General features: G+C 27.8%; 2 protein-coding genes across 3 annotated transcripts in view; both read right to left on the bottom strand.

Moving 5' to 3' along the window:
* Positions 1 to 2,678: 2,678 nt before the first annotated feature.
* Positions 2,679 to 5,383, bottom strand: LOC136081055 (uncharacterized). The gene is made up of 4 exons (XM_065798366.1): positions 5,078 to 5,383; positions 4,153 to 4,976; positions 3,042 to 4,078; positions 2,679 to 2,899 (listed from the first exon to the last, which is right to left on the bottom strand). The coding sequence occupies exon 3, from the start codon at positions 4,020 to 4,022 to the stop codon at positions 3,279 to 3,281; it is 744 nt and encodes a 247-aa protein (XP_065654438.1). The 5' UTR covers positions 4,023 to 4,078; positions 4,153 to 4,976; positions 5,078 to 5,383; the 3' UTR covers positions 2,679 to 2,899; positions 3,042 to 3,278.
* Positions 5,384 to 6,046: 663 nt separating this feature from the next.
* LOC136081924 (NACHT, LRR and PYD domains-containing protein 3-like) overlaps positions 6,047 to 27,130 on the bottom strand; it is a 30,219-nt gene continuing 9,135 nt past the window's right edge. Inside the window, exons 2-3 of one of the 2 annotated variants that reach the window (XM_065800354.1) lie at positions 12,971 to 14,305; positions 6,047 to 6,687 (exon numbers count right to left, since the gene is read on the bottom strand). In XM_065800354.1, the coding sequence (XP_065656426.1) occupies positions 6,113 to 6,687; positions 12,971 to 14,305 (1,910 nt within the window). In that variant the 3' untranslated portion in view covers positions 6,047 to 6,112. The remainder of the gene's footprint in view (positions 6,688 to 12,970; positions 14,306 to 27,130) is intronic. The other variant, XM_065800355.1, reaches the window with a different exon arrangement.

Below are 27,130 nucleotides of genomic sequence, written 5' to 3'. Positions count from 1 at the left end.
ATTTATATATAAATAATTCGAAATTTTTACACACATATTATGTGTTTTTACTACTATCCAGGTTGAGAGCCGATCAGTTGAGCCCCAGAAAAATAATTATTTTGCAAAAAGAAAGAGGATTTAAAAGAGTTAAGATATAAGGCAAATACAAACTGTGGAGCAAATGATGCGTGAGCTAGGTGTAATATCAGGTTAGGATATATACTATGGGAGACTTCTTAGTGTTAAAAAGAGGAACAGTGCTACATATATAGTTTCTTATTGGAAACCAAATGAGATTGAGGATGGTGATGCTGTAGAGTATGAGATGAGCAAATATCAACTATCTACAGACATCATAAGTGGTAATATGGTCATATCATAAAGAAATAGTGTGTTAATTGATTTTAATAAGGTATATGTTATTTTAAATAAATAATAATGTAGTTTATTTAGTTTTATTAATAGATTTCATTTAAGATGGTAAGTATCTTGTTTTTTTTTTTTTGTATTTTTTTTTTTGAGATGATAAAAAGATTTATAATTCTTTCATTTATGATTTGTTTATATCAGATCTTATTTCAGGTAGTCGGGTTTGTTACCGACATCCAACAACCAAGGTTGACTTGGTTGCAACGTGCTATGGGAAGCAAAAGCTCGTTTACTACTTGACTTATGCCAATTACCTAGCTCGTTGCATACTGTTTCTACTCAGAATACTAGACCTTTGCCTGCATGGATGCTGAAATGTTAGGGCTAAGTAATTTAAATCAATCATTATACACTGAAATTATTTCTATATAAAAACAATAATGACAAAAAAAAATTTTTTTCTGAGTTGTGGTCATTAAAGCAGGACCAGAAAAAGAAGATGATTGGTGATCACTATTTAACACAGATAAAACAGTGTTGTGTTGAGAAAATGATGATGAAGAACCCGAAACAGTGTTAATTAAGCTTGCCCTTGGGTTTGTTGTTCTGCAAGTTTTGTGTTGTAGTCAATGTTGTTATTTGGCATGCAATAACCTTTTTGCAGATATTAATGAAAAGATTTGAATTTCTCAAAAAATTGCGTTCATACAACTTGGATGTATTTACAAGATGTACAATCTGATTTTTATAAATTTTGAAGTTAAAAAAAGTTAAAAAAAGCTTATTGACTAGTTCTTCAGTTTTTTTAAACAATTCGCTGTTGGTTGTGAATATATACAGTACATGTCCTTCCTACATTCAATGTTTAATTGAGCAGGCAGTGCAAAGTTACAAGCTAAACATCTTTTGACTTCACCATAAAATAAACGTCTACTCTTTTTGGGGCTCATAATTCTCTAAACAAAATAGCTATGATAATTCACTTATGTCAGCTACTAATCACAAAGTATTATAGGTATAAATATAAATATTAAATGACTTATACCAATTTCCACTTAATTTATTAAGTTAATTTACCATAAGGTAACTTTATAAATTATATGGAAATTGGTATTAACTCTAAAAAAAAAGCTCCATTTTTTTAAACAAATTATTATTGCACAACTTTTTAAAGAAATTTATATGAAAACTTAACAAATTTTCAAAATGAAAAGTCAATAATACTAAATGCTCATAACCGTGACACACACCCCCCCGAGCCACCATAAAAGATATAATATTGAGTACCTCCAGGGAGTGCAAAAATAGAGTATGAGAGTGCAATTATTTTTATTTGAAATTTGGCAGGTACGTAGAAAATAGATATGGAAAATTAAATGAACATATTAAAAAATTAAATCAACATGCCTTCAATGTTAATACACCTCCACAACAGGAACGAAGATTTTAATTCCAATAAAATTATTGAAAACGTTAGTACGTTAGTAACTGTAAACGTTAGTAACTGCAAAAAAGAACAACCATATAACAAACTTTAAACCTTCTACTTTTAAAATAAAGTCTAAGTTGATATAAGATTCTAAAAAATAAGGTCACAAAACACATTTTTACGACACCTAGGCTAAGCACGCTATGAAAAAGTAGGTTACAGATTTTTTCTTAAAAATTGGTGCCGTAAAAGCCAGATACGTACGTACCTACGTAATGCATGAATATATGCAGCTGAATTTTTTAATGAGGTATTAACATAACCAGAACTTTATAAAGATTGAGTCAGATTAGCTTGAGAAGGATGTTTTATAAACGAACAGCGAATTCAAAATTACAAAAAGCTGCATTTTTTAATAGTAACTTTTGAAAGTTTTTTTTACTTTAAGTAGGCGAAATCTTTTTGAAATCTTTTACTTTTCTCAACTCAAATCTGTTAAAATTAAAATGTTTGAACGGGGGTTTTTGAAAAAAAAAAAGTATTTTCCTTTTTTAAGAATTTCTCAATAAAAAGCACAAAAAATAACATGAATTGCTATCTATGCTGTCTTTAATATTTCATAAATGTTTAGATATAATAACAGAATTTAAATATCAATAATAAAAAACATTAATTTATAATTAAAGCTAGTAATTCTATAACAGTATTGTTCATATATTGATAATAAATGAAAAATCTCAAAATATGAAATGTCATTAGTGAATATTTGTGCATAATATTACAGATATATAACAATGTTTTGTACATTACATCAAGTCTGCAGAGCTATCGACTATTTAAAAAAAACTATACATCTTATTTATGTTTTTATGAAGTTTATTCATTTAAAAAGCTTCGATATCCACAACACAAAATAGACTTATTGAGTACTTATTAAAAATAATTTACATAAATAACTCTAATATATAATTTAAAAGTGCGCAATATTGTATGCTGCAACAGCATTCTTTAATGTTTTGGAATAATTTGGATGATACTGCCCGATTTTTCTTTGGTTCCAAAATTGCTTGAAATCCTGGTGAACTGCTTCCAACGCCTGCTCCGTCCAATAACCAAGGCCTAAATATTTTTTTATATAATATAATTTGAAGATTTTTTAAATTTGTTTTAATATAAAATAAAGTTTTCGCAAAAATATAGTCCATATTTAACTAAATATTCAATATTATCTAATAGATATTTCATGTAAAAAAACACTTACCAAATGTGCTTCCTTTAAGGTCAATAAACTCTTCAATATGTTGCTCAACAATATGAACTTTAACTGTTACACTTGCTCCTAAGTTTCTGTAGTCATCTGAGAATTTTTTGATGTCATTTTTGTAAGTTTTACACAATGTTTTCCCAAAACATCCTTCTATAACCTTTTTGAAAGATATTAGCGCCTTTATATATTTGGCCCCATGAATACCAAGACCATGTGTACAAAAAAATCTATTTAAAATATCAACTTTTTTTGAAAATATATTAGAAGCATTTCCTTCAAGTCTGTGTTGTCCTTGCCAAGATTAATGGACTTAAGATAGGCTGACATGAAGTTAAAACCATCTTCTTTGTTCTTAAACATATTTTTTTCAATTTTGGAAATAATTTTGTCAACAATACCAAGTAGAATATGTAGTCCAGGAATGTTTATTATCTCAACATTTTTTTTCTCAGGATCTCCTGTAACAAGAGGAGGATGAATGCTATTTTGAAATTTTTTGGCCTGACTAAGTTTAGAACCATTTTCTAACCATTTTTGGTGCCATTGATGCAAAGAACTGATTGTGTTTGCCTTAGCTTTAGGCAACAAAGGTATCTCAGTTTCGCAGAATGGACACGGGTGTTTAGAAGATGCACATTGCTTTCCAACCATTTGTAGTTGAACTTTAATATCTTCTGACAATGAGTAGTCTAAAGATCCTATATTAAGCTTTTCAATAAGCATTCTTAAGTTTACATAACTTTCATCCATGCGAGGTACAATTGCTAGAATAAGGGTTTTAAAAACACTGGAATCTTTAAATTCTTTTTTTTCATAGCCTTCTGAATATTTTATTCTCTTTTGAGGAGTTTCCTGATCTCTTTCATCAGGCTTGTATGTTATAGAGGCAGTACACTTTAAAAAGCCTTGTCCACCATCTATTCCCACTTTAATATCAATCTCATTTGGTAGTAGTTTCCTGTGGTTCATTACCATAGAATCAGTTTCTCTACATCATTTCAAATTACCCCAGGAACCTCTTGTTCAATAAACTATAAAATTATTGTTTGATTAAATCAATAAAATTAATAATCAATGTATAACCATTCATAAAACATTAGACTACCTCATGTGAATTTCCAACTTTATTTTTTGTGAAAACATTTAAAAGTTCAGAAATGAATAAAGGAACTAGTAATGAGTTTTCTGTAACTCTTGCAGCTCTGTAGTTGCTTGCAACAGAATTTCTATCTCCGGTCTCGTACCTAAGAAACTTAGCAATCTCTAACATTTTGTTGTCGCTAAAAATAATTTTTGAGTTATTTGATTTGCTATAACTTTAAATATAATTTATAGGTTTATAAATCATAAAATAAAAACTATATATTAAATTCTTGCCTAACATGAATTTTATTTTGCAACATTTTCAATTTTTCTAAATAAAAGTGTGGCTTCTTAATTTCAGTATTGGTAAAATAAACCAGACATTTATTCCGGCCATAAGTTTTTAGCTTGATTTTATTGTCACTTTTACCAGCCATATGTTTTAGAGTAGAGAATACAACTCTTTCTAAAAAAAATTTTACAAAATATATGACAATATTTTAGTTTTCTATTAAAATAAATTAAAAATTGTTTTCTTTTTAATTAATATATATAATAAAAATAATAAAATTATAATTAATATTATTATGAAATTATTACACCTTTAGTTTTAGGTGAAGCAGCCTGTAATAAATTGGACAAATTTTTCTTTCTCTGTGTTTTATTGCATGGATGACGCAAACCTTTTCCTGTTTCTTTAAAGCAGAACATACAGATCGGCCTGACTTTCTGGTGGTCTCTTTCCAAATTTATTTCTAGTTCTTTATTAACTTGCATGAAACTTGGCACTAAGTGAGTCTTATTTTCTTTACTATTAATAGCCTCTCATAACTCTTGTGTTCAAGCCTAAAGATAAATCTTTATAACTACTATACTGTGTTTTACTAGGTTACAGTAAGTTATCTGAGATTAAATACATTAATTTTTTAAACTTTTATATTACTTACTTTCGTATTTTGGTAGAAAACTAAATGGTTTGTATCTGGGATCTTTTTCCTCTAGTCCAATAAGTTTTCTTCTGCATGAAGGACATAATTTTTTAGGCAGATTATTATTTCCAAAATTATATTCTTTCCAGCAATGATTTTTTATGATACTTTCATAATCTATACTCATTTTACAATACTCTCTTGGTTTGATAAGCCTAAATTGTGGGCTTCCTTTCTTTTCTTTAGAAAGACACAGAAGACACACTAGTTTTATGAAATCATTGTGTTCCTTTGGTTTCATTTTTTAAAATATTATTTTGTTTGTTTTCTATTAAAAAGTAATAAATAAATTTAAAAATAATGACATAAGACTAGATGAAAGTTTACTTGGTTTGTTAGATTACATAACTTTATATAAATGTTGGTATAGACAGTATGATATATAGAACAGTTATAGTAATAAGTGTATTAACTATTTTTAATGATATCATAATAATATTCTTACTGAAATGTATAGTACCAATAAAATACTATATATATGTTGTATAAAGTATATAAAGTAAGCATTCCTTGTATTTGAAATGAATGTTTACTTTTATATAAGGTATATAAATTTGTTTTTTTTGTTGTTGTTATTTTTTTTATAAAAAAATTCATAAAAAGGAAAATACCTTTTTTTTCAAAAACCCCCGTTCAAACATTTTAATTTTAACAGATTTGAGTTGAGAAAAGTAACACCTTTCAGACCTACTATGTGAAAAAATTGGGTACAAAAATTTTTTTTTGAGCATGTTCAGGCCCACTGTGACAAGTTATCGTTAATCGATCGACATATCGGTACAAATAGATAACAATTTCTTTTGTTTAAAACAAATTTGTAACAATGCGCATGCATAAGTAATGAGCATGGCTCACGAAAACAACATTGAGTAGCACATTTATCTCTCATACCTCGTCCATAGTAAAACTAGTTAAAAAATAATACAATTTTATTATAACTTATAACTGTTGTTTATATTTTAATTACAAAATAATTAAGATGTTAAATATTTATTATGATAAAAAGATCTTTAAAATTTCGAGGCTATCAAAAGTGTAGTTACGGTACTTGACCGTCAACCATTTGACATTCGAATCGCAAATCCATTTATATATATCTTTCATAAAGTTGATGTCATCGTGAAGAGAAAGATTTAATCTATCACAAAAATTAAACCACGGACGCAAGTTTTCTTCAAAATCATCCCTCGATAATAAATATGTTGAAATGAGTATCGTCAAGGATTCAATTTTATTATTTGGTTTCCAACCTTCAAATTTAATTGGGCGATAAAAGACAACAATGCGAACATTAATCAAACAATTAAGTATAAGAGCTTTTTCTTCATTTTTTAAAGTACTTTCATGATCAAACTCCAATACCTCCAGTGTTCTTCCTGAGTTTATTAACTGATTCACAAAATAATTTTCGCAAGAAGTTTCATAAAAGGGTTTCTTATCGTAAATACGAATAATCCACGATCGTTTATCTATGAATGATTTTATTTCATCAGTAAATAAGGATTGACTTTCATAAAAACATTCAATGAATAAATTTTTATTGTTACTTGAAGAATCGCGTATAAGATCTTAAAAAAAGGAAATTTAAATTATAGTTTTAGTATAAACTTACAAGTAAATAATTGTTAAAATAAAACTATACTAAACAAGTTAAAAATGTTAAACATTGGTAATTAATAATTATTGATAATTAATAAATAATAAACATTGGTAAACATTGGTATTGCAATTAAAATAATAACACAATAAACATCAAATTAATATAAGCGTTTAAATTTTAGCATATAAATTTGCTGAATGGTCACACAACCAGTAAAAGTCTGAGGAAAAAGGAAGTACATTAGAATAAAGGAGAATTATTTTTTGAATAAAGCATATTTAGACAGTTGTTTAGACTTGTTAAATCATTTTGTAATGATTGTTTCAAAACTTCGTTATAAAATTGAATGACTCCATATGAATATTGAAAATCTTACATTATTAACACTCTTCTTTCTTTCCTATATACAACTGTTTGCAGCCTATGCGCAAACAGTTGTATATTTAGGGTAAGAAAAAAGATTGTAATCAACTTAAGATATTTAATATTCAGATGGATGGTGTAATTATCAACAACTAAGGCTACCTTACAGCCTTCCATGGCCACCCAAAGCTTTTGTGACGCCCGGGGCGTGGCATGCATAGTTTTAAATTAAAAGCATGTACAATTATACAAGTTAATAACTGTTTTTTTATTTCTAATACTATTAGTTAACATCCATATTTTCAAGAAATGCATTGTGTTATTAATCAAAATCTGGATTAATAACACTTAGACAACACATTCACTAAATTAATAAAGAAATTCTATGAAATCATTAAAAACAATCTTTTCTTGCTTTTTCACAAGCTAAATTAGAATTAGAACCCATATAGATTGGACAATAGGCTTTAGACCCTTTGAGAATATATGGTTTAGAAGGCCTAAAGTGTTTTCACAAGTCAAAAACTAAGGCTCCTTCAAACGATTAAGATGCGAATTATCTTCCATAAAACTGTCTTCTATTTCACAAGATTTAATTTTTACCGGTTCTCGATCTTTTAACTAGAAGAATGAGAATCTTAAAGAAACAGTGTTTACAGCCTAAATTTTAATTGTAAATGATAAGCAATTTTGTATTGCAGTATAAGGTTATTACGTACTTTGAGAATAGTTAAGCCCAGTATTTTTTAGTTTTTGATCGTAACTAAAATGTTTAATAAACAATATTACGCATTATTGAACAAGTTTGAGTAGAGAAATTTACAAATACAAAACTCTAGACGCGGACTAATGTACAGCCCAGACAGTTTTTCCATAGCTAGAGAGCTCTGACACCCAAATGACTTCTTGAGATAACCAAACATTTGATGGCAACCCGAGCAGCTGCTTCTACTTGTACTTTGAGGTTGCTAGGTTTTAGTACTCCAAGGTCACGCTCAATGCATGTTGAAACTAGATTGCATCCGTTACCGTTAGTGTCAACCATGGTATTGCTAATTATTTGTTGTGACAACCAACTTGCATTACTTTGCACTTCTAGACATTGAAATTTACAAGACAGTTGTGCAAACAATTTACAGCACTGTCAGTGTCCACTTGCAGTTTTTCATAATCAGAGGAAAATTCATTGACATTGATAACTCATATGATCTTGCTATCATTGGCGTATAATTTGGCATTTTTATAAATGCAGCTTGGTAAGTCGTTGATGAAGAAAACAAATAGCAGTGATGCAAAAACTGATGCTTCAGGGACACCATTCGTCAGCTTTTTTCACTCAGACGTTTATTCTCCAACTATTACTTATTTTTGTCCATTAGCCAACTAAAAATACAGTTTAAGTTGGCCTAAAATGTCATAGGCATCAATTTTATAAAGAAATTGTTGTGTAACATTGTGTTGAATGCTTTGGCAAAGTCATTTAAGATTATGTCAACTAGATGTCCATGATAAACTGCTTTCATTAAAATGTTACAGGATTTAATTAGGTTTGCAAGCGATCTTTATGATCTGTGATAAGATTGTGCACAGTGTCTCATTATCCAATCTAAGATGATTCTCTCCCTCACCTTGCACGGTATAAGTGAGACACCAGCTTGTAGTTATAGGTCTTGACTTTTTTTCCTTTTTGAGGGTAGCCATTTGATTTGCGTTGAGATTTTAACACTCCTTAGAGAGATATGATATCTTAGCAAATGAAGTTAATTAACTTAGTTTTTTTTTTTTAAATTTTGCTATTTAAAATTGTTAATAATTTTTTTCAAAATAATTATAAAAGCATTTATAAGATTTATGAATAAAATATTTTGTTTGGATAAGACCTAGTGTCTGCTTTATTATTTTTTTTACTTCGTAAAAAAAATATCATTAGGGTTTTTTTTTTTGTCTTTCGTCTTTTGACCCTCCTATAATCTGGGTGCCCAGGGCACATATGCCCCTTTTGCCCCTCCCTCTCGGCAACCCTGCAGCCTTCTAATGTAAACTTTCTTTCATATTTTCTGACCCATTCTTCAATAAGTTAATTTATATTAACAATAAGTTAATTTATATTAACAATCTTCTAGGAATTCTCATATCTAAGCTGGCATTGTTTGCTGATGATACAATCATTAATACTTATCTTGATAAGAAGCCAACACTCTTTGATTGCGTTGAGGCTGCAGCATGGGGCTATTAGTGGTTGGTTAACTTTTACTCAAATGAAATTCTATATTTTTAGCTAATCGCTATTGGAATAATCTAGATCTTCCTATGTTTATGAATGGTAATGTACTCAATAAATCATCTACTGTTTGTTTTCAAGGATTAACTCTTACTTCCAAATCTTTCTTCGAAACCATATATCAAATCAATTTCAAAAAATAACATCTGCTAAGGATGCATCTCTTTATTGTGTTTGCCACTTTCTTACTCCAGATTCTATTCTTTATCTCCATAAATCTCTAATCTGTCCTTGTATGGAATACTGTTGCCATATCTGGAGCAGATCTTGGAATGATGCCCTCTCTCTTTTAGACAAGGTGCAAAAACGCATCGTAAATATAGTTGGACCTGCTCTTGAAACCTCCAACCATTATCACATTGTCTTAATTTTGCATCTCTTTCTAATTTCTATAAATACTATAATAAGCGCTGCTCTTAAGAGCTAGCGTCTCTTGTGGCATCAACTAAAATTCATTCTTGAGTTACTAGTCATTCAATTAAGTCTTGTCCTTTTACTGTGACTGTTCCTAAGTGCTCCAAAAACTCTTCATCTAGTTTTTTTCCTTGAACATCAGTTCTTTGGAATTTGCTCCCTTCATCTTGTTTTCCTGATTCATATAATTTGCAATATTTAAAGTTGTCTGTTAATTGTTATCTTGTTTATAAACTTATCTTTCTTTTTCCAGTAACTTCTATTTCTAATAATGGTTGTTTGCAGTCTTGTTGGAAGTGAAGATGTGTAAAAAAAAATATATACATATAAATTGCTAATTTTATAGCTATTTAAGAATACAAAACTGATATTTCTACTTTTCATAAATGCATTAAAATTGTATTATTAATTCATCTGTACTTGTATTTATAAGCGCATTTTTCATAAAGCAAATCTAGGCAACTGCCTTGGGGCGCCAATTGAAAAGGGGTACCTAACTTTTTACTTTCCCAGAAAAATTTTAAAAGACATTTTTTTTTTTTTCATTGCCTGAACAGAATTAATTTTGAATTTATTTGAATTTTTTAAAACTATTCCTATTGTTTAACATTAAAAAAAAAAGATTTTAAAGATTTTAAGATAGGTAGGAGTGTCTTTAAGTGAAAAACATTAGCTCAAAAACTCACATTACACTACCTAATTTTTGTTCTGTTGTGTAATACTGATTTTTGCTATTACTTTTATAATGTATTTTTGCTTTTTATTAAATCAATAAACTAACAAAAACAACAGATAAATAGTTTTTACTGTAGATATGTATTGTTTTAACTTCTATCAAGAATTATAAGGTGATGACTAATCATATGCATTAATACACTGTAGCCACAAATGCTACACTGCTGGCATTTCCATTTATACTTGGGCATCCAACAACAGGATAGGTATGCTAAAACTGTAATTAAAACTAAATTTACAATAATTTATTAAAAATAATACCCATAAAATTCTAATAGTCTTTAGGCTTAACAATAACTAAGAGTATTAAGTTTTTATTTTAATTTAAATTGTCATTGAAAAAAATTCTTTAAAGGGATCCCCAAGTGCCAAGACAAGTTGTGTTCATAACATAGATAAACATTAGAAGATAAGTTAAAAGTTAATTTAACTTTCCAAAACAAATTATTGAATGAGATACTAACAAAAAACTTCTTAATTTTTAATGCTATTTTGTTTGCCACAAAAGAAAGTTCCGGCTCTGACTATTTTTACTTTTTAAATCTGGTCTGATTAATGCGCTTATATTTCACGTGAATAGAAAAAATTTCTTTAAAAAAACTTAAAACAAGTTTAAAATGTAAGTTTCCCCTTTGACGGTTAAATGAAAATATATGACTCAAGTTTTTAATATCAATTTTATATATATCTGAAAAATATATATTAGATCATTTTAAAATTGATTTCTTGAATTAGAAATATAAATTATTATAAATATAAGTTAAAAATATATATAAAATCATTTTTAAAACGGTTTCCTTAATTTATTAAAAAAATAAAGATTTTAAAATTTTTCAAAATTATGTTGGATTATATTATACTTAGTTTTGTATATAAAAAAATTGATTACTTATTTTCTAAGAAAAGTATTCATCTTGTGTATTTTAAAGTTTGCTTTGCTTAATTACTACTTTTATTATGCTAGTTTATTTCAACTCAAAAACGTAACAATACGTTGAACAAAAACCAAAAACATGCTTCAGCGAACATTTTTTATAACCACCGCAGACTAAATATGAAGGGGAAAATCCAACCTTATTGGGTAAAACTGAACTGAGTTTAAAAAACTCTGAGTTGAGCTAAAATATTTGTGGTTGAAACCAGATTTTAAAAAAAAAAAAAAAACTATGCAGATTTGAGAGCCTAAAATTAGGCTCTCAACCGGAAGTATAATGGTATATGAACAAATATTTTTCTTAATATCTCATTCAATAATTTGTTTTGGAAAGTTTAATTAACTTTTAACTTATTTTCAAATGTTTATCTATGATATGAACACAACTTGTCTCGGTACTTTGGGATCCCTTTAAAAAAATTTGAAATAATATAAACTATTTGATAACTTTATTTTCAAAATTAGTAAAAATCTATACAAAATATTGTTTCAAATGTTAGTTCCTAATTAATAAAAAATAAGCCTTAGTTTTGCTTACATTTTTCTCAAGACTAGCATCCACATAAAAACTTTTAAAGTAATATTTAAAAAATAATTAGATTTTATTAAACTTTTGCAATTTCAAATAATCAACAAAAACAGTAACTTCTTTAATTTTAAAATGAAGCTACAATAGTCAAAAGGTTTAATTCTGAAATTTTATGGCAACTGTATGGATAAAGCAAATATTTAAAATTGTAAAATAGTTTTCAGGGCTCCTGAAAAAACTTTAGGAGTCCTGAAATCTATTATTTTTTGACTCAAGAGTCCTAGAATCCCTGACTATCAATTAACCTTAAAAACTATACATTCAGGGCTGGAAAAGTTCTTTATTTACTAGTGTGGATTTTCAAGTTCATTCTATTGTTGTAGATTTAATATTCCAGAGTCTGAGCAAAAATAGTCAGTCTTTCAACCCAAGAGTACTTTTTGGTATTTTTGATAGACAAAAAGATTTATAAAACATTTTACTGGCTTAATACAGTACAATCTCTCTAATTCCAATCTCCTTAATTCAAAAACCTCCATAATTCGATTAAATGCAAAGTGACCGTGAAATGCGTTTAAGAGAAATTAACTTTTGATAATTCGAAAATCTCTGTAATTCGAACTTTTATTTTTCCCCATAAAATTTGAATTAGAGAGATTCTACTGTAGTTGAAGTTGGTTGAAATGTAATGCTGATGATAATGATGGCAAGAATAACAATGATTATGACAATGAGCCACCATCAGAGTCAAAATAAGACTTTTAGAGTTAATACATCACCAGAAGATAGAACCAGGAATCAAATGTACAGCTATTTATAGAAAGAAAGACAAGAAAACATAATTAAATCAAGATCTTAAAATCCAATATACAATTTATTATTAAATTAAATTAATCTTGCAAATCTTTAGTGTTTTATAAAATCTTTTTGAAGATTTGTTTACCTAATATGGCTTCTATAAAAATAACAATACATAAATAATTAAATGTACTTACTACAAATATGAATCTTTTCTTGGTTTGAATTATTCAAATTAGCAAGAAACTTCAAAAATTTAGTTTGACTTGTATTAGTTAATCCAAATATCATTGATAAACAAGTTGTCAGTTTTTTATTGGCCAATATATCTTTACCACTAAAATAATTATATGCATATACTGAGACACAGAACTCCATTACTGTTAGATGTGCGAACTGATAATATAAGCCTAGATGTGTTTCAATTTTTTCAATAAAACCATAAAATTTATCTTTAACTTTATCAAACTCATGGAAAAGTTTTTGAATTTCTTCTTTGGAAAAAATTACTTTATTTTCAACAAACAATTCAAATGCAATTTTACAAATATCTAAAATATATTGCTTGTATGAATCATTTTCCATCATCTTATAAATTGGAATACCATTTTTGGTAATATGATTACTTAAAAAGTATAAAAAGATACTTGCATATAAATCTGTCATAGTTGAGATTGAAAATTCTCCTTGTTTTGAAGTAGCAATAATTTTACACATTGAAGACAAATAAAACGGAATAGATGCCATTGCTTTTGCAATCGGAGTTTCCTCAATAAAAGTTTTTACAAATTCTTTTTTATCCGCAGTAACATTTTTTTCAATATAAATAGGTATTTCATTTTCGTTAAACCCCATTATTTGAATGGTTAACCTATTGTTATGAACCTTACACTCCCAACAAACACTCTGATACTTATCAATAGCATATACTCTACCAGCTACCACAGATTTATATTTTTGAATTTCTGCTAGAGCACTAACAATTGGATATTTAGTATTAGAACTATTATTTATTAAATCATCTAAGTACTTAAACTCATCTAAACCATCAATCATAAATATTATGTTATGGTTATTAATATCTAAATCTTTTACAAAATCTAGGTAAAATTTATTTAGCAATTCTTTAACATTAGAAATATTTTCATACTGATTGAGTATTTTGCATTCAAAATAAAATACAAAATCCACATTTTTCCAAATCTGATTATTAGCCCAATCAAGTAAACATTTTCGTAATAACCAAGACTTGCCAACCCCAGCTATGCCTGATATTAATAGAAGAGATTTTTCTTCTGTAAATACTTCATTATACGATATTGGTTTATAACTACTTTGTTTCATTTCTTTCTGTTTAACCTTATAAACATTTAAAATATCTATTTGAACATCTCCTGCATCAACAATACACAAGTCAATAAATTTATTTAATAAATTCACACTTGCACATGTTATTAGTGGTGGTCGAAGTTCATCCACTTTCTCATAGGTTTTAATATAACTCTTTTTTAGTGCAACTGATATCTTCTTATCTAAAAATACAAGAAAACATTAATTTGATCATCATCATCATCATCATCATCATCATCATCATCATCATCATCATCATCATCATCATCATCATCATCATCATCATCATCATCATCATCATCATCATCATCATCATCATCATCATCATCATCATCATCATCATCATCATCATCATCATCATCATCATCATCATCATCATCATCATCATCATCATCATCATCATCATCATCATCTTATACCTCTGCAGTAACTAATTTTTAATTAAAAAAAAATCTTTTGAAAATTAATATCTGGTGAGGGAGAAAAAAGAAAGGGGTGGGGATTTATATCATATCTTCTTTCAATTTATTTTTAACTAACAATTTTGAAATGACAAGAAATAAAAATGTCAACTTATTTTCGGACTAATTAAAATCTCAAAATCCAAATTAAACTTTTTTACAAAAATGCCTAAAACAATTTAATACTTGCCTAGTTTGCTGCCAAATGCAGATTTTTTAACAGCGGTTTTATTATATAATTTTAATAGGATTTAATATGCTTATATAGGTTTTATATGGCAAAGAATAAACCAAAGGATCATTTTTGGCAAATCGATATTTATGAGATTTTATAATAGATAGACAATTTTTAAAGCCTGACTACACTGAAAGTTTTTTTTTATACCAGTAGCTGATAAAAATAGCTAATAAATAAAGATAAAAATGACTGATATACTTTTAAATATTTAAGACTATTATACACTTTTTTTTAGTTTTAAGCTTTAATTTTTTTTGTTGATAATAAATAAAAATTAATAGGTGGGGGAGGGAGAGGGATCTTAAAAAGCTTGGATTGGGGAGAGGGAATTTTTACAAAAACTAATAAAGGTTCCTCCCATGTATTAAATGGAAAGAAGAGTATAAGATTCAAGAGTCGAATTAGAAGAAAAGCTTTTTGCAACTAGTTCAGCCTTATCCTTGGAAGAGGTGATAACATCAGCCCCATGAATGAAGGTGAAACACGAATGAGAGATGGAATGTTAGACCTACTTTTGTTAAAAATTTTTCTCTAGAGCCTAACTCCCAAGACAAGATACAAGATTTAGTGAATCGGAATAATGTAGCTTAGCATCAGACAGCACCTTTTTGGATTGATTTCTTACAATAACATATAGGCGTTTGTTCACAGGAGAGTTGTTCTTTTGGAAAAAAAAAAAAAAAAAAATGAGTATGATTAGATATAGCAGAAGATGAAAACCATAGAGTATAACAAGACTTGACTTGGAACCAACGAGTAGGAATAAAAGCTTCTGCTCCTGCCTGTATCTAGGAGTTTAGTAGAAGGTGCATTTATAAGCTGAGAGAGAAAAGACATCAGCTCAAGGACAATAATGGAGAAAACCGCCTAAAGAAGAAAAAGAAAAACTGAATAATACAAGCTAGGGTCAGAGATTAAACACAAAATAAGGAGTGAAGGTAAGTGATTAGGGTTGTCTGGAAAAGGGATCACAAAGATAACTATCTGAGTAAGAGATAACTATCTGAGTAAAAGAAATGCAGAAGTTGTGAGCTTTAGTGCCAGCAGGTTTAATGGCATTAGAGTCATGTCATTCACTGCAATGAGCATTAAAGCTTCCGATGGCAACATTATTTGCAGAGGGGTAAAGATAAAGACCATGGTCAATTTGATTAGAAATTACACCTAATAGAGTATAGTCTTGGGAAGAAGGAAAAAAATAAAGAACAAAGTGAAAGATGATAGAGTGAAGAGGTGTGGAAACAAATAAAAAAATGGTCCAAATATTTAAACCTGATATTACGACAAATAGGTGAATTGATGCGTATGTATACCCCCAAGCCAAACATATGACTATTGGAGTCTTTGTGAATCAAAGGTTAGTACCAATCAACACTGAGATCTGAAGAAGGAACAGTAGAATTTAGATTAGTCTTACAAAGAGCAAGCAAGTCATGTGAATTTTGCAAGAGGTAAGATTCAGCTGATGGAAGGTTGCTTCGCAGACCAAGAATATTTGTAAAAGATATATTAAATCAGTTAAGTGGTGGGGATAGTTTTTTATGTATAACATTTTGGGTTGGGAATTATAAAAACCAGCAAAAGCAGTACGTTTTGTTTGGTTTTTATAATTTCAAATAACTCTAATACTGGATTGGAAATTGGAAATGTACAAAAAAAATCCCAACATTTGTTAAACAGCAGGTTTTCAAGGAAATTGTGTTAAAGCTAGCAACGGTAAACAACTTCTCTATAAATGGCAAAGCAAAAAGAGAATTCATTAGAAAATCATTGTCAGAAAAAAGCATGGTATTACCCAAAAATCCATCCAATTTTATGAATATGATTTAAAAAAAATATGATTTAGATTTTTTTGAAATAACAAAAGAAATTTACGAGGTTTGTCATTAAACAAATATTACAATAATAAGGTTGTATTCGTAAATGTTTCTAATTAATATATTTTTCTTAGTTTATAAATTTAATATATTTATGTGTTATTTATTATGTATTCATATGAGTGAAGGTTATATGGGTTTATATTTTGTAAGGGTGTAAATACCTTTTATATATGAAGTGTTTCTATGTTTGTGATGTGTTATAATGTTATGTGTTTATAGTTTGTAAGTGGTTATTATGTTGTTTGCATGGTTTCAAATTGTTGTGGCTTGGCTTAGTTTACAGCAAGAGTGTTGACCCTGTTGCCTCCCCCTCCCCTTAATTATTAGATCTGGACAAAAATTTCACCCACCTCATTCTTTTATCCCCCCTCCCCTGCCCTTGTATTAAACACCGGCAAGCACTTTTAATTTTGAAAATTTTATTTAAATTACTTAAAAATGTTTTTAGCTCTAGATAATTAAGTACTAAACTATCAGAATGATTAGGATTCTAGGTCCGCCTATTCTTGGCCATGACCAAGATATACTGTATTTTTTGTCTTTACTGACAGCTTACATTTTATGGTTTGTATTAGCAAGTCACGATTTTCTTTATCGTTAGAAGAATGTCTAAAAAATCAACTTTATTTAAATATATATTTACACTTATCAACAAAGTTTTGCAACCTGGGGATGACTCCAATAACTGGATCACTTCCGCAGATAAAATTGCACTTCCTGCAGATAAAATTGTGGATAAAGTAGAAAAAAAACTGTCCGATTTCAAATTATTAATGATCATAGCAAGTGTCACTGACAGAGCATCCGTAATAAAAAAATGGGGATGACTAAGTGGTATTGAACATAAGCTGTGTTATGCCCATGGACTTCATTTAGCAGTATGTAGCTCTGTACAAAAAGCTTTTTGATTTATCATTTAGCAGTATGTGATGCTTCATTTAGCAATATATAATGCTCTTTACAAAAAGCTCTTTACAAAAAACTCTTCGAGGGCAAAAAGTTTTGAAGGTGATTCACAGTAGCAAGCTTCTGAGGACAATTTTAGTGATTGTGATGATTATAATATAATTACATTTGGGACATAATGATGAGACATTCAGCTAAATAAGCATAACATTTACTGATGATTTACAAACTAGTCTAAATATTTCCTTAATGATTCAGAAGGTTCAAAAAGTTGTTTAAATGTTCTGTAAAACAGCTCTTAAAAGTGAAATCTTGCAAATGTCATAAAATGTATGTTTCATAAAGAACTTAAGCTAATATTGGATGTTAAAACAAGGTGGAATAGTTTTGTTGCAATGCTAGAAAAGATTTCTAAAAGTAAAAACATGTATATTAAAAGCAATGATTGATTTAAAATAAATTCTCAATATTTCAGAAGAAAAATATGTGTTAATGAATGCAATAACAATTTTGCTAAAACCAATAAAAGTTGGAATAGAAAAGCTTTGCAGAAGTAATGCTAATCTACTTGATGCAGTAGGTGTATTGATATTCATTGGACAAGGACAATTTGGTTGAGAAATATAATTTTATTGCTAATAAACTGCTTCAAACTGTGCAGCGGAAAATTAAAGAATGAGGAAATATTTAATCGGCTAACTAGAATTTTTACATAACCCATTTACTTATAATCACAAATAAAACATTATTTCAAAAATTATCTTACCCTCCAAACATATAATATATATATATATATATATATATATATATATATATATATATATATATATATATATATATATATATATATATATATATATATATATATACATATACATATATGTACATTTACTTATTTATTCAGGATATTAGAGGTCTTTCGCAAATGAAGAGATGTAGGGAGTACAGTTTAAATGGAGCAGAATCAGTAGTTAAATCTACCAAATGGTATGATTTCTGGACCATTATCTTATTGTGCTAGACTTAGCTGATAAAAATTAGGAAGAAAGAGGAGAAATTGCCTAATGACTATACAGCTATGAACTTCATATTTATAAACACAAGAATATCCAATAACCCAAATGAGAGCTAACATGGAGGTTCATAATTCTTTTGTTTCATGAATCAAAGTGTCCAAGCTTAGATCCAATATTCACAGAATATTCACCACTCTTGTTTTTATGACAGGCCAGAGTAAGAATGAATGTCGATAAAAACGCCCTTAGAATAATTCATCTTAACGTTGTAAATGTTTGCCCTGAAAAATTCAACTTATAAAAGATAACATTGATATTGCCAGAAAGGAAAAGGAGAGACAAGATTCACTTTTATTCCACAACTACAAAAGGAAGTATGGAGAAAAAAGTAAAACCAACAAGAAAAACAAAATAACAATTTGAAAATCAGGGCTTAAATTACCATAAAAAAAATCTAATTGCTAAAATCTTTTAAACTTATTATTTTAAATGCTCCCTAGTTGCTGCTTTGCAGTAAGAAGGGTTGCCATAGTACAAAATTTTTTGTAATTGTAATAGTTTGTTATTGCTATTTTTAAAGCATAATAACTCACGTATTTGAATAATATTTTATAATATTCTTGTTTGACGAGGTTTAAAAGTTACTGTTATAGTTTAAGTTGTTAATTTACAGCTTAAGTTGCTGTTATAATGTGCAAGAAATGCATTTACTACTGCTGCAATATTTTTTTAGTAATTGTTTTTACTTAACCTGATAATTAAAGAAGTAAAAGTAAAATATAAAATTTTGCAATATTTAAACCACTTAAAACAATACCCCTTTGCATATTTTGAAAACCTGTACAGGCTCAAATTAGGCAGAAGTATGAACAAACTAATTGGCTGACTTTGAGAGAGAGGCATGTGTGCATTTGTTAAATCAAAACAAAATTGAAATTGAATAAATACATAAAAAATCAAAAAGTTATAAAAAAATATTGTTAGAAATATTTTTCTATCAAACTTTGTACATTAAAGTACTTATACTTTTACAAAAGCTCACAAATCAAAACATCCGTGATTATCAGTGAAATAGATATTATCTTATAATAAAAATTTAAATAAGATTTAATAGAATAAGCTTGTTTTCCTAATAGTTTTTATAACACTAAGGCATAAAAAAACAAAACAATTGTAACAAACTATTAAATGGATGGTGAAACACGACTATACTGTGATTCTCATATGATAGATTTTCCAATAGTTTTATATTTTACATAGTAATATCAACAGAATATTAACAACTTGATATGATTTTTTTCACATTAAGTTCCAATTAATTCTATTGTTTAGCTAAGAAAAAATTATAAAAAATGATTACCTAACGTTTTCGGAACTTTCTTCTAATAACTCCTATATAAAAATTATAAACATTACAAAAACTTTTTAAGTTAAAGAATATTGCTTATTAGTTGTTATAGCTAGCCGAGGTAACTTGTGACAATTTCGAATTAAAAGCAAAAAGATTTGGATTGTCCTCTGTATTGTAATAAATACATTACAAAACATTTTAGCATAATAAACTATAAGAAAAAGTGTATGACCTGATAGCAAAAGATTTTGCTTAATATAGTAAATTAATTACCAAAAGGTATGCCTTTATTGAGAACTAAGGGTAAAAAAAAATTGCAAGCATACAAATTCATTTTGCTGTTTATTACAATTTCAAATGTAAATACATATAATCACATTTTTGTTGATATATAGCTTTTAATCTGAACAAAATATTGGTTATTGTATTCTATAATTGGTAAAAATGTTCACTCTCTAATAGCAACTGATGGTAATTAAATTTAAATAAAACAACAAAAGAAAAATTTTATATTTATTGTGTTTTCATATAAAATTATTTTACATTAAATATTCTGAAGAACCAAAAACAAAAATCTGTCACTCTAAAAAAATTTAAAAAAATAAAGTTTTATTTTTTTAAATTTTTCCAAATTTTATGAATAGTTTCATTACGCAGTTTTTCTTTGAATTTCTGTAGATATCTCTTGGATAATAATATAATAATAGAGATGTGTCACGTTTTATATTGAAATAATACCGATAAGTTTTTATTTTTTAATTTTAAGACATGTTTTTTTTTTTAATGTAAAATCTAATTTAAATGAATTAAAATTTTAAATGTTGGTATAAAGATACAGCAACAAGCTAATATAAGCGTATTGCTGATTCAGTTTATGAATTTGCATAAAGTACTTCACAAGTAGTCTGCTACAACTGCGTAAAAACTATGTATGGCTTCATAGAACAGTGGCAATAAAATTTAAGAGAAACACATTTACAGATCTTTTCACATTAACATTAACACAAACATTCTTTTCTTTCATTTCTTTAAACTAACAGCAGATAAAATCCCATCATCAAGATTTATCACTTTATTAAAATTTTGAGATATTTGAGGGTGAAAATTCTTTAGTTGAAGCAGATCTTAATACTTTTAAAATACTTTGAAGAGTGTTAAACAAAAATGAATTCCCTGTAACGATAACACAAATTTTTAATTACTTTAATATTTATTTCAACAACCAGGGTGTTTTAATTTTTATTCCATTTTTCAACAAATGCACACACGCCTCTCTTTCAAAATCAGCCAATCAGATTGCACATATCTGTAATTATTATGAGCCTGTATAGGGTTGAAAAATATGCACCAAGTTCATACTGGTGATAAAACATTTTTATTAAAAGTGTATTAAATTATTATTGTAAAAAACTATATTACCTACAATAAAACAATACTGCGTGTTTTGTCAATATAAAAAGCTTGTTTTAATATAAATATAAAACAACTTCACTATATTGTTTTATTGCTATTTTATACAGTTTAAAGCATTAAAAAAATAAAATGCGTTTAAAATAAAATGTAAAATAATAAAAAAGTAAATGTATAATAAATAAAAAGTAAATAATTAGAGTTATTCCTTTAAATTGATGAAAACATTGTCATAAAACTTTTTATATTTCAACTATATTTTTGCAAAAACATGCACAACCTATGGACCAAAAAACATGCTATAGACCAAAAAAGAAAAATCAAATAAAAATAATAATAAGCTCCGTATTATTTTTGAGTAATTCAAATTCAAAAAAAAAATACTTTATTAGAGCTGTGAACTTAATCAATGTTTGGCTTAAATTTAGTTAGAGCTGTGAACTTAATGTTTGGCTTAAAAATGGCTTTCGCAAAAGTATAAATTTGTCTCCAAAAAGTATAATTATCATTGAAATTAATATAAAAAACGCAGTCACTTTAATAATAATTTTTAGTATTTCTTAAAATGCCTGAATTCTATTACAGTAAGAAAATATAAAACTTTTTTTATAAGCAGTATTAACAACACTCGTCTAAAAAATTTTTTTAAGCTGCAATATACGACACTTGTTATTTATATATTCTTGCAATATTAACTTAACAAACATATACTTGACATGTTGCGACAAATCTACAAACAGGCAAACTTTTGTTAAAAAAAAAATAAAAAAATGAACATCACACATTTCCATACTTATGTATATGCAAACTTTGGCGTTTATTTAACACACATTACTTCAGCAATTTTTTTTTCCAAATATATTTAATAACTTGTAAACTAGAATATCTAACAACTTGTGAACTAGAATAAAAATTATTTGATATACTTCCTTATATCACATATATTTCTTGAATTGGACATTTATCATTATATAAAGATAAAAACGTCAACATTCATTAAAAAAAATGATTTGTTATGCCCTGGGCATGTAACAAGTATAAAACCAAAATTTTGTATTTCATAATCAACTTTTTTTAATGAATAAACTGATAGCTTGTGCAATAAATCAAAAGCTCTTCTAAGAAGCTGTTTAGAGGAGCAGCTCCCATGGCTCGCCATGTTCATTTTAGGAGAGCTTTTCGCCACTCTCGCACTCATTTACTCCCGCTGAGGCCTGAATATATATTATATAAATACTAGCTGTCTGGACTCGTTATACATAAGTCTTGATAAGTCTATTCCACACCGACTATCTCTACAATTATTCCTTATCTACTTCTATTTTAATTTTATAAATATTTTTTAGGAAGCAATATCAAGCGTGGTCAGTTACAGCGTGCGAACGCCATTCCTGTCCAAACCTGATTTGTTGCTATTTTGAATCACCAATCAACAAAAAAAAAAAAAAATAGTACATAAGGATTACTTTCGCATAATAAAGTGTAACTATATATATATATATATATATATATATATATATATATATATATATATATATATATATATATATATATATATATATATATATATATATATATATACACACACAGTAAACACACAACGTGTAAAAGATGTCTTCAAAAAAAACTGAGTAATGTCCCTTGTCCAATCCCAATCGGTTTTTTTTTTTCAATGTTTTCTGCTAACCAATCAGACAAAATGTTATACTTTATGTTTACTTCTGGAAAAGATGGCCGTCATTGATGCTTTACTGAAATAGGTCCCCACCTTAAATTTCTATTGTCATTTGTGAATGACATATCTGCACCTTATTTTCCTGATTTAAAAAACATTTTCTTGAATGATTTTATAAAAAAATACAAATCTCCTTAGTTAGTTAGTCGATTATTTATAAAATTATTTTTACACATTTTTTGTTTTGATTATTTTTTGTGCATAATTACTTTTTGTTAGTAATAGTAGATCTAGCTAGTAAAACTGCATGCAATTAGAACTGCCTTTTTTGATGCAGATAGTGTAGTTTCAGATTATGATGCATTGCATGAGTTGCTTTTTGCATATTTTTGATAGTTCAAATAAATTAAATTAAAAAAAATGATTGTTTTATTGTAAAAATAAGAAGGTATTATAAAGGCGTAAAATATTAAAGAACCTGCATTAAACCAAATGAAAAATAATTAAAAAACCTTAGCAAAAAGTACTAAGTCAGTTACACTTTATTATGCGAAAGTAATCCTTATGTACTATTTCGTATTTTTTTTTCTTGATAGGTGATTCAAAACAGCAACAAATCTATACTGTCCTGAAATAAAATGGATCAAAAAAAAGAAATTGTCTGGTTGGCAAAATAAATTAAAAAGAGAAAAAAAAAAAACAAGCAGAAGCTTTCCAAAAATCAGAAAACTCTTCATAACTTTTTTCAAACAGCTGTAGAGAATGAAATTGAATATAAGAAACCAAATGAAAACAAGAATGAAAGTACAAGTGAAAAACAAAATGAAGGAAAAATGAACATAATTGGAATTGAAAACATTAATGAAGGATGTAGTGAAACTAATGCAATTGTGGAATTGAATTTGGAAATCGAACCTTCAAACAATAACATGAATTTGGCTGTTGATGTGAATGAAAATAACTATGACAATTTAGCGAGTTGGCCAGAAAATGTGGCTGCAATATTAATTCAAGACAGTTACAAAAGGATCTACAAAATTTTCTGTTACTGCTTACCCAAAAGATGATCAAAACCGATCATTTAACTATTTTTATTGCAATCATGTACATTCTTATCGCAAAGCTCCATTAGGAGCTTTGCGATAAAAATGTAATGGAAACTCTTAAAAATCGTAGAACTACTTTCAAAGCTTGATCCAGTGATAGAAAAACATTTAAACAGAGCAGTTAAGAATCCTAATCAAACACATTATTTGGGAAAAAATTTTCAGGAAGAATTAATTCAATTAATTAGCAAAGCAACAAAAGATAAAACTTAAAGTATGATAAAAAAGGCTAAGTATTTTTCCATTATTGTAGATTGTACACTAGATAATAGTCAAAAAGAGCAAATGTCTATTATTATACGTTACGTTAACATTGCAAAACAATTGGATAACCAGGTTATCAGTGTCACAATTCAATAAAGTTTTATAGAATTCATAAATGCATTAGATACTACTAGATTAGGACTTACTGAAGAAATTTTGAATTCATTGGAATCAAATAATTTGTCATGGATATTCATGGACAAGGATATGATAATGGATCCAATATGAAAGGTAAAAAAAATTAGTGTACAGAAGCGTATAACTGATATAACTTTACGAGCCTTTTATACTCCCTGTGTCTGTCACTCCTTGAATTTGGTTGTTGTGGATGCAGTCCAAGGATGTTTAGAAATTATAAAATTTTATTCACAAATTCAAGCTATGTACAATTTTTTCTCTGCAACTACAAAGCGTTGGCAAATTTTTGAATCAAAATGTTGCAAATTAACAGTAAAGTCATTAAGTTCTACCAGATGGGAAAGTCATGTGAATGCTGTTCATGCTCTAAAATTGGGATTAAAGGAAATTTATTGTGCATTGAAAGAAGTTGTTAACATTGAAAAAGATTGTATTACTAGATTGACTGCTGAATCACTTGCATCAAAATTAGACAGTTTTGAATTCATATGTGGTGTTGTGGTTAGGCATGATGTATTAACTGAAATTAATTGTACTAGCAAACTATTACAATCTCAAACTGTAGATGTGAAGACTGCTGCAAATGCATTAAAGAAAACTATTGATTTTTTTGTTACTAAACAAACTGAAGATTCTTACAAATTATATATTTCAAAAGCCAAAATTCTATCTGAAGCAAATTTGACTGACGAATTCGGTTCTATTTCATTTGAAAGAGCAAGAAAAAGAAAAAATTTTTTGATGATGAACTTTTTGAAAAAGACGGTGATATACAAACAAACCAAAAATTCAAAAAGCAGTTCTTTGATTTTCCCTTTAAAATAGCTAAAGAATCGATAAATGAACGATTTGAAAGCTTTACAAGTGCAATAGAACCGTTTGAGTTTTGTATGATATCAAAGATATTTAAAAAATAGGAAAAGAAGACAATTAATAAATGCAGATTACTGGAAAAAGTATTGACTCATGGTGAATCAAAAGATATGTATTCAGAGGATTTGTTTCTGGAACTTAATTTGTTATCACAGAAATTAGATGGGAAAAAATCACTGGAATCTGTGCTTAAACTAATCTATGATAGTCAGCTTGAAGAACTGTTTCCTAATGTTTGTATTTCCCTACGAATATTATTAACACTACCGGTAACAGTGAGTACAAGAAAAAGTAGTTTTTCCAAATTAATTTTAATAAAAAACTATTTAAGATCAACAATGGGCCAGGAACGTTTAAATGGTTTATCAATAATTTCCATTGAAAACAAAATTGCTGAATCTGTGGATATTGATACTTTAAGATTAAATTTTGCAAAATCTAAAGTTAGACGTGTTCCGTTTTCTAATTAAAAATATGTTTAAAATCAATAAAATTGTTAAGAAAGTTATTTTATTTGTAGTATGTATTGTTTTAAATGAAAAAAATAAGAATAAAAAATACATTTTTCGCGAGCAAGTTAACGCATGCGAGCTTGCTTGGAATTTAAATCTAAAAGGTGCCTAATTTATTCTCGCACAAATAAAAAAGTATATATTAGTAAGTGACCGGGGTTGAAATTTGACTGGGGCTGGGGCCGGATTTGATAAAATATAGCCAGGACTGGGTTTGTGATTGGGACTACATAGACATTTATACATCTTAAATTATATTCAAAATTCATGTTATACTTTGTATATATAAACATCATTATAATCAACACGAACATCATATTCATTATTACCATTGTCATGATCATGATCATCATTATTATGATCATAATCACCATCATATCATCAGGCTTCAGCCTTCTTTTTTTATCCTGTAATTCTCTTATAACAATCTAGAACATTTTCTTTTTTTAAAACATTCATACAATATGTAAGGCACATCTGAGCTTATTCATACAAATATGTAAGGCACGCTCTTCAAGTTTTCTTATTTCTACCACTACCAATTTCTCATGAAGATGTTTGATACAACATTTTTTTCTAATCTGTCTAAGATTATGATGCCCTTTCTTATCTTGTTAGATTCACACCACACACCTATCTGATTATCTTCTCTTTCAGCAAATACTACACCATATAAATACTAAATTTATGCCAGCATCTAAATAAATAGCAAACATATATGTTTATAGCCATATTCAGGGGGTATTCTAGGAAAATAATTTAGGTGGCGGTACTCCCTTGTGCAGGGAAAATTTGGCAGAAATATTGCAGAATATAAGCATTATTTCCGTGGAAAAAACAATATTTGCCATAAAAAAAAACAAAAAAAAGCAAACCTCAACTTCAAATTTGGGCCGCATTTAAATTAGTGCCCAAATAGGGTCAGCGCTATCAAAAATGGTATAGAATAGCCCCTGATATTATGTATGCATAAATGCAATCTTGGAAGCTTTTATTCCATCTGGAATAAAAGTTTGGAAGCTTTTATTTCTTTTCTTCAATTTAAAGCCAAGCCTCATTCTACTCCACATTTTTCACCATCTTGAGCAGTTGCTTTATTAAACATTAATCATTTTTTAAAATATTTTTTACAAGAACATCTCTCTTAAGAACAAATGTCCTTTTATTATTGCAAGAA

The sequence above is a fragment of the Hydra vulgaris genome, chromosome 06, assembly GCF_038396675.1.
Source record: "Hydra vulgaris chromosome 06, alternate assembly HydraT2T_AEP".
Lineage (NCBI taxonomy): Eukaryota > Metazoa > Cnidaria > Hydrozoa > Anthoathecata > Hydridae > Hydra > Hydra vulgaris.
The sequence above is the reverse complement of the archived record's forward strand: the minus strand, read 5'-3'. Positions and strand labels throughout refer to the sequence as shown.

Excerpts from the sequence above, each read along its gene's own strand:
- LOC136081055 (XM_065798366.1), bottom strand. The coding sequence starts at position 4,022 with ATGGTAATGAACCACAGGAAACTACTACCAAATGAGATTGATATTAAA.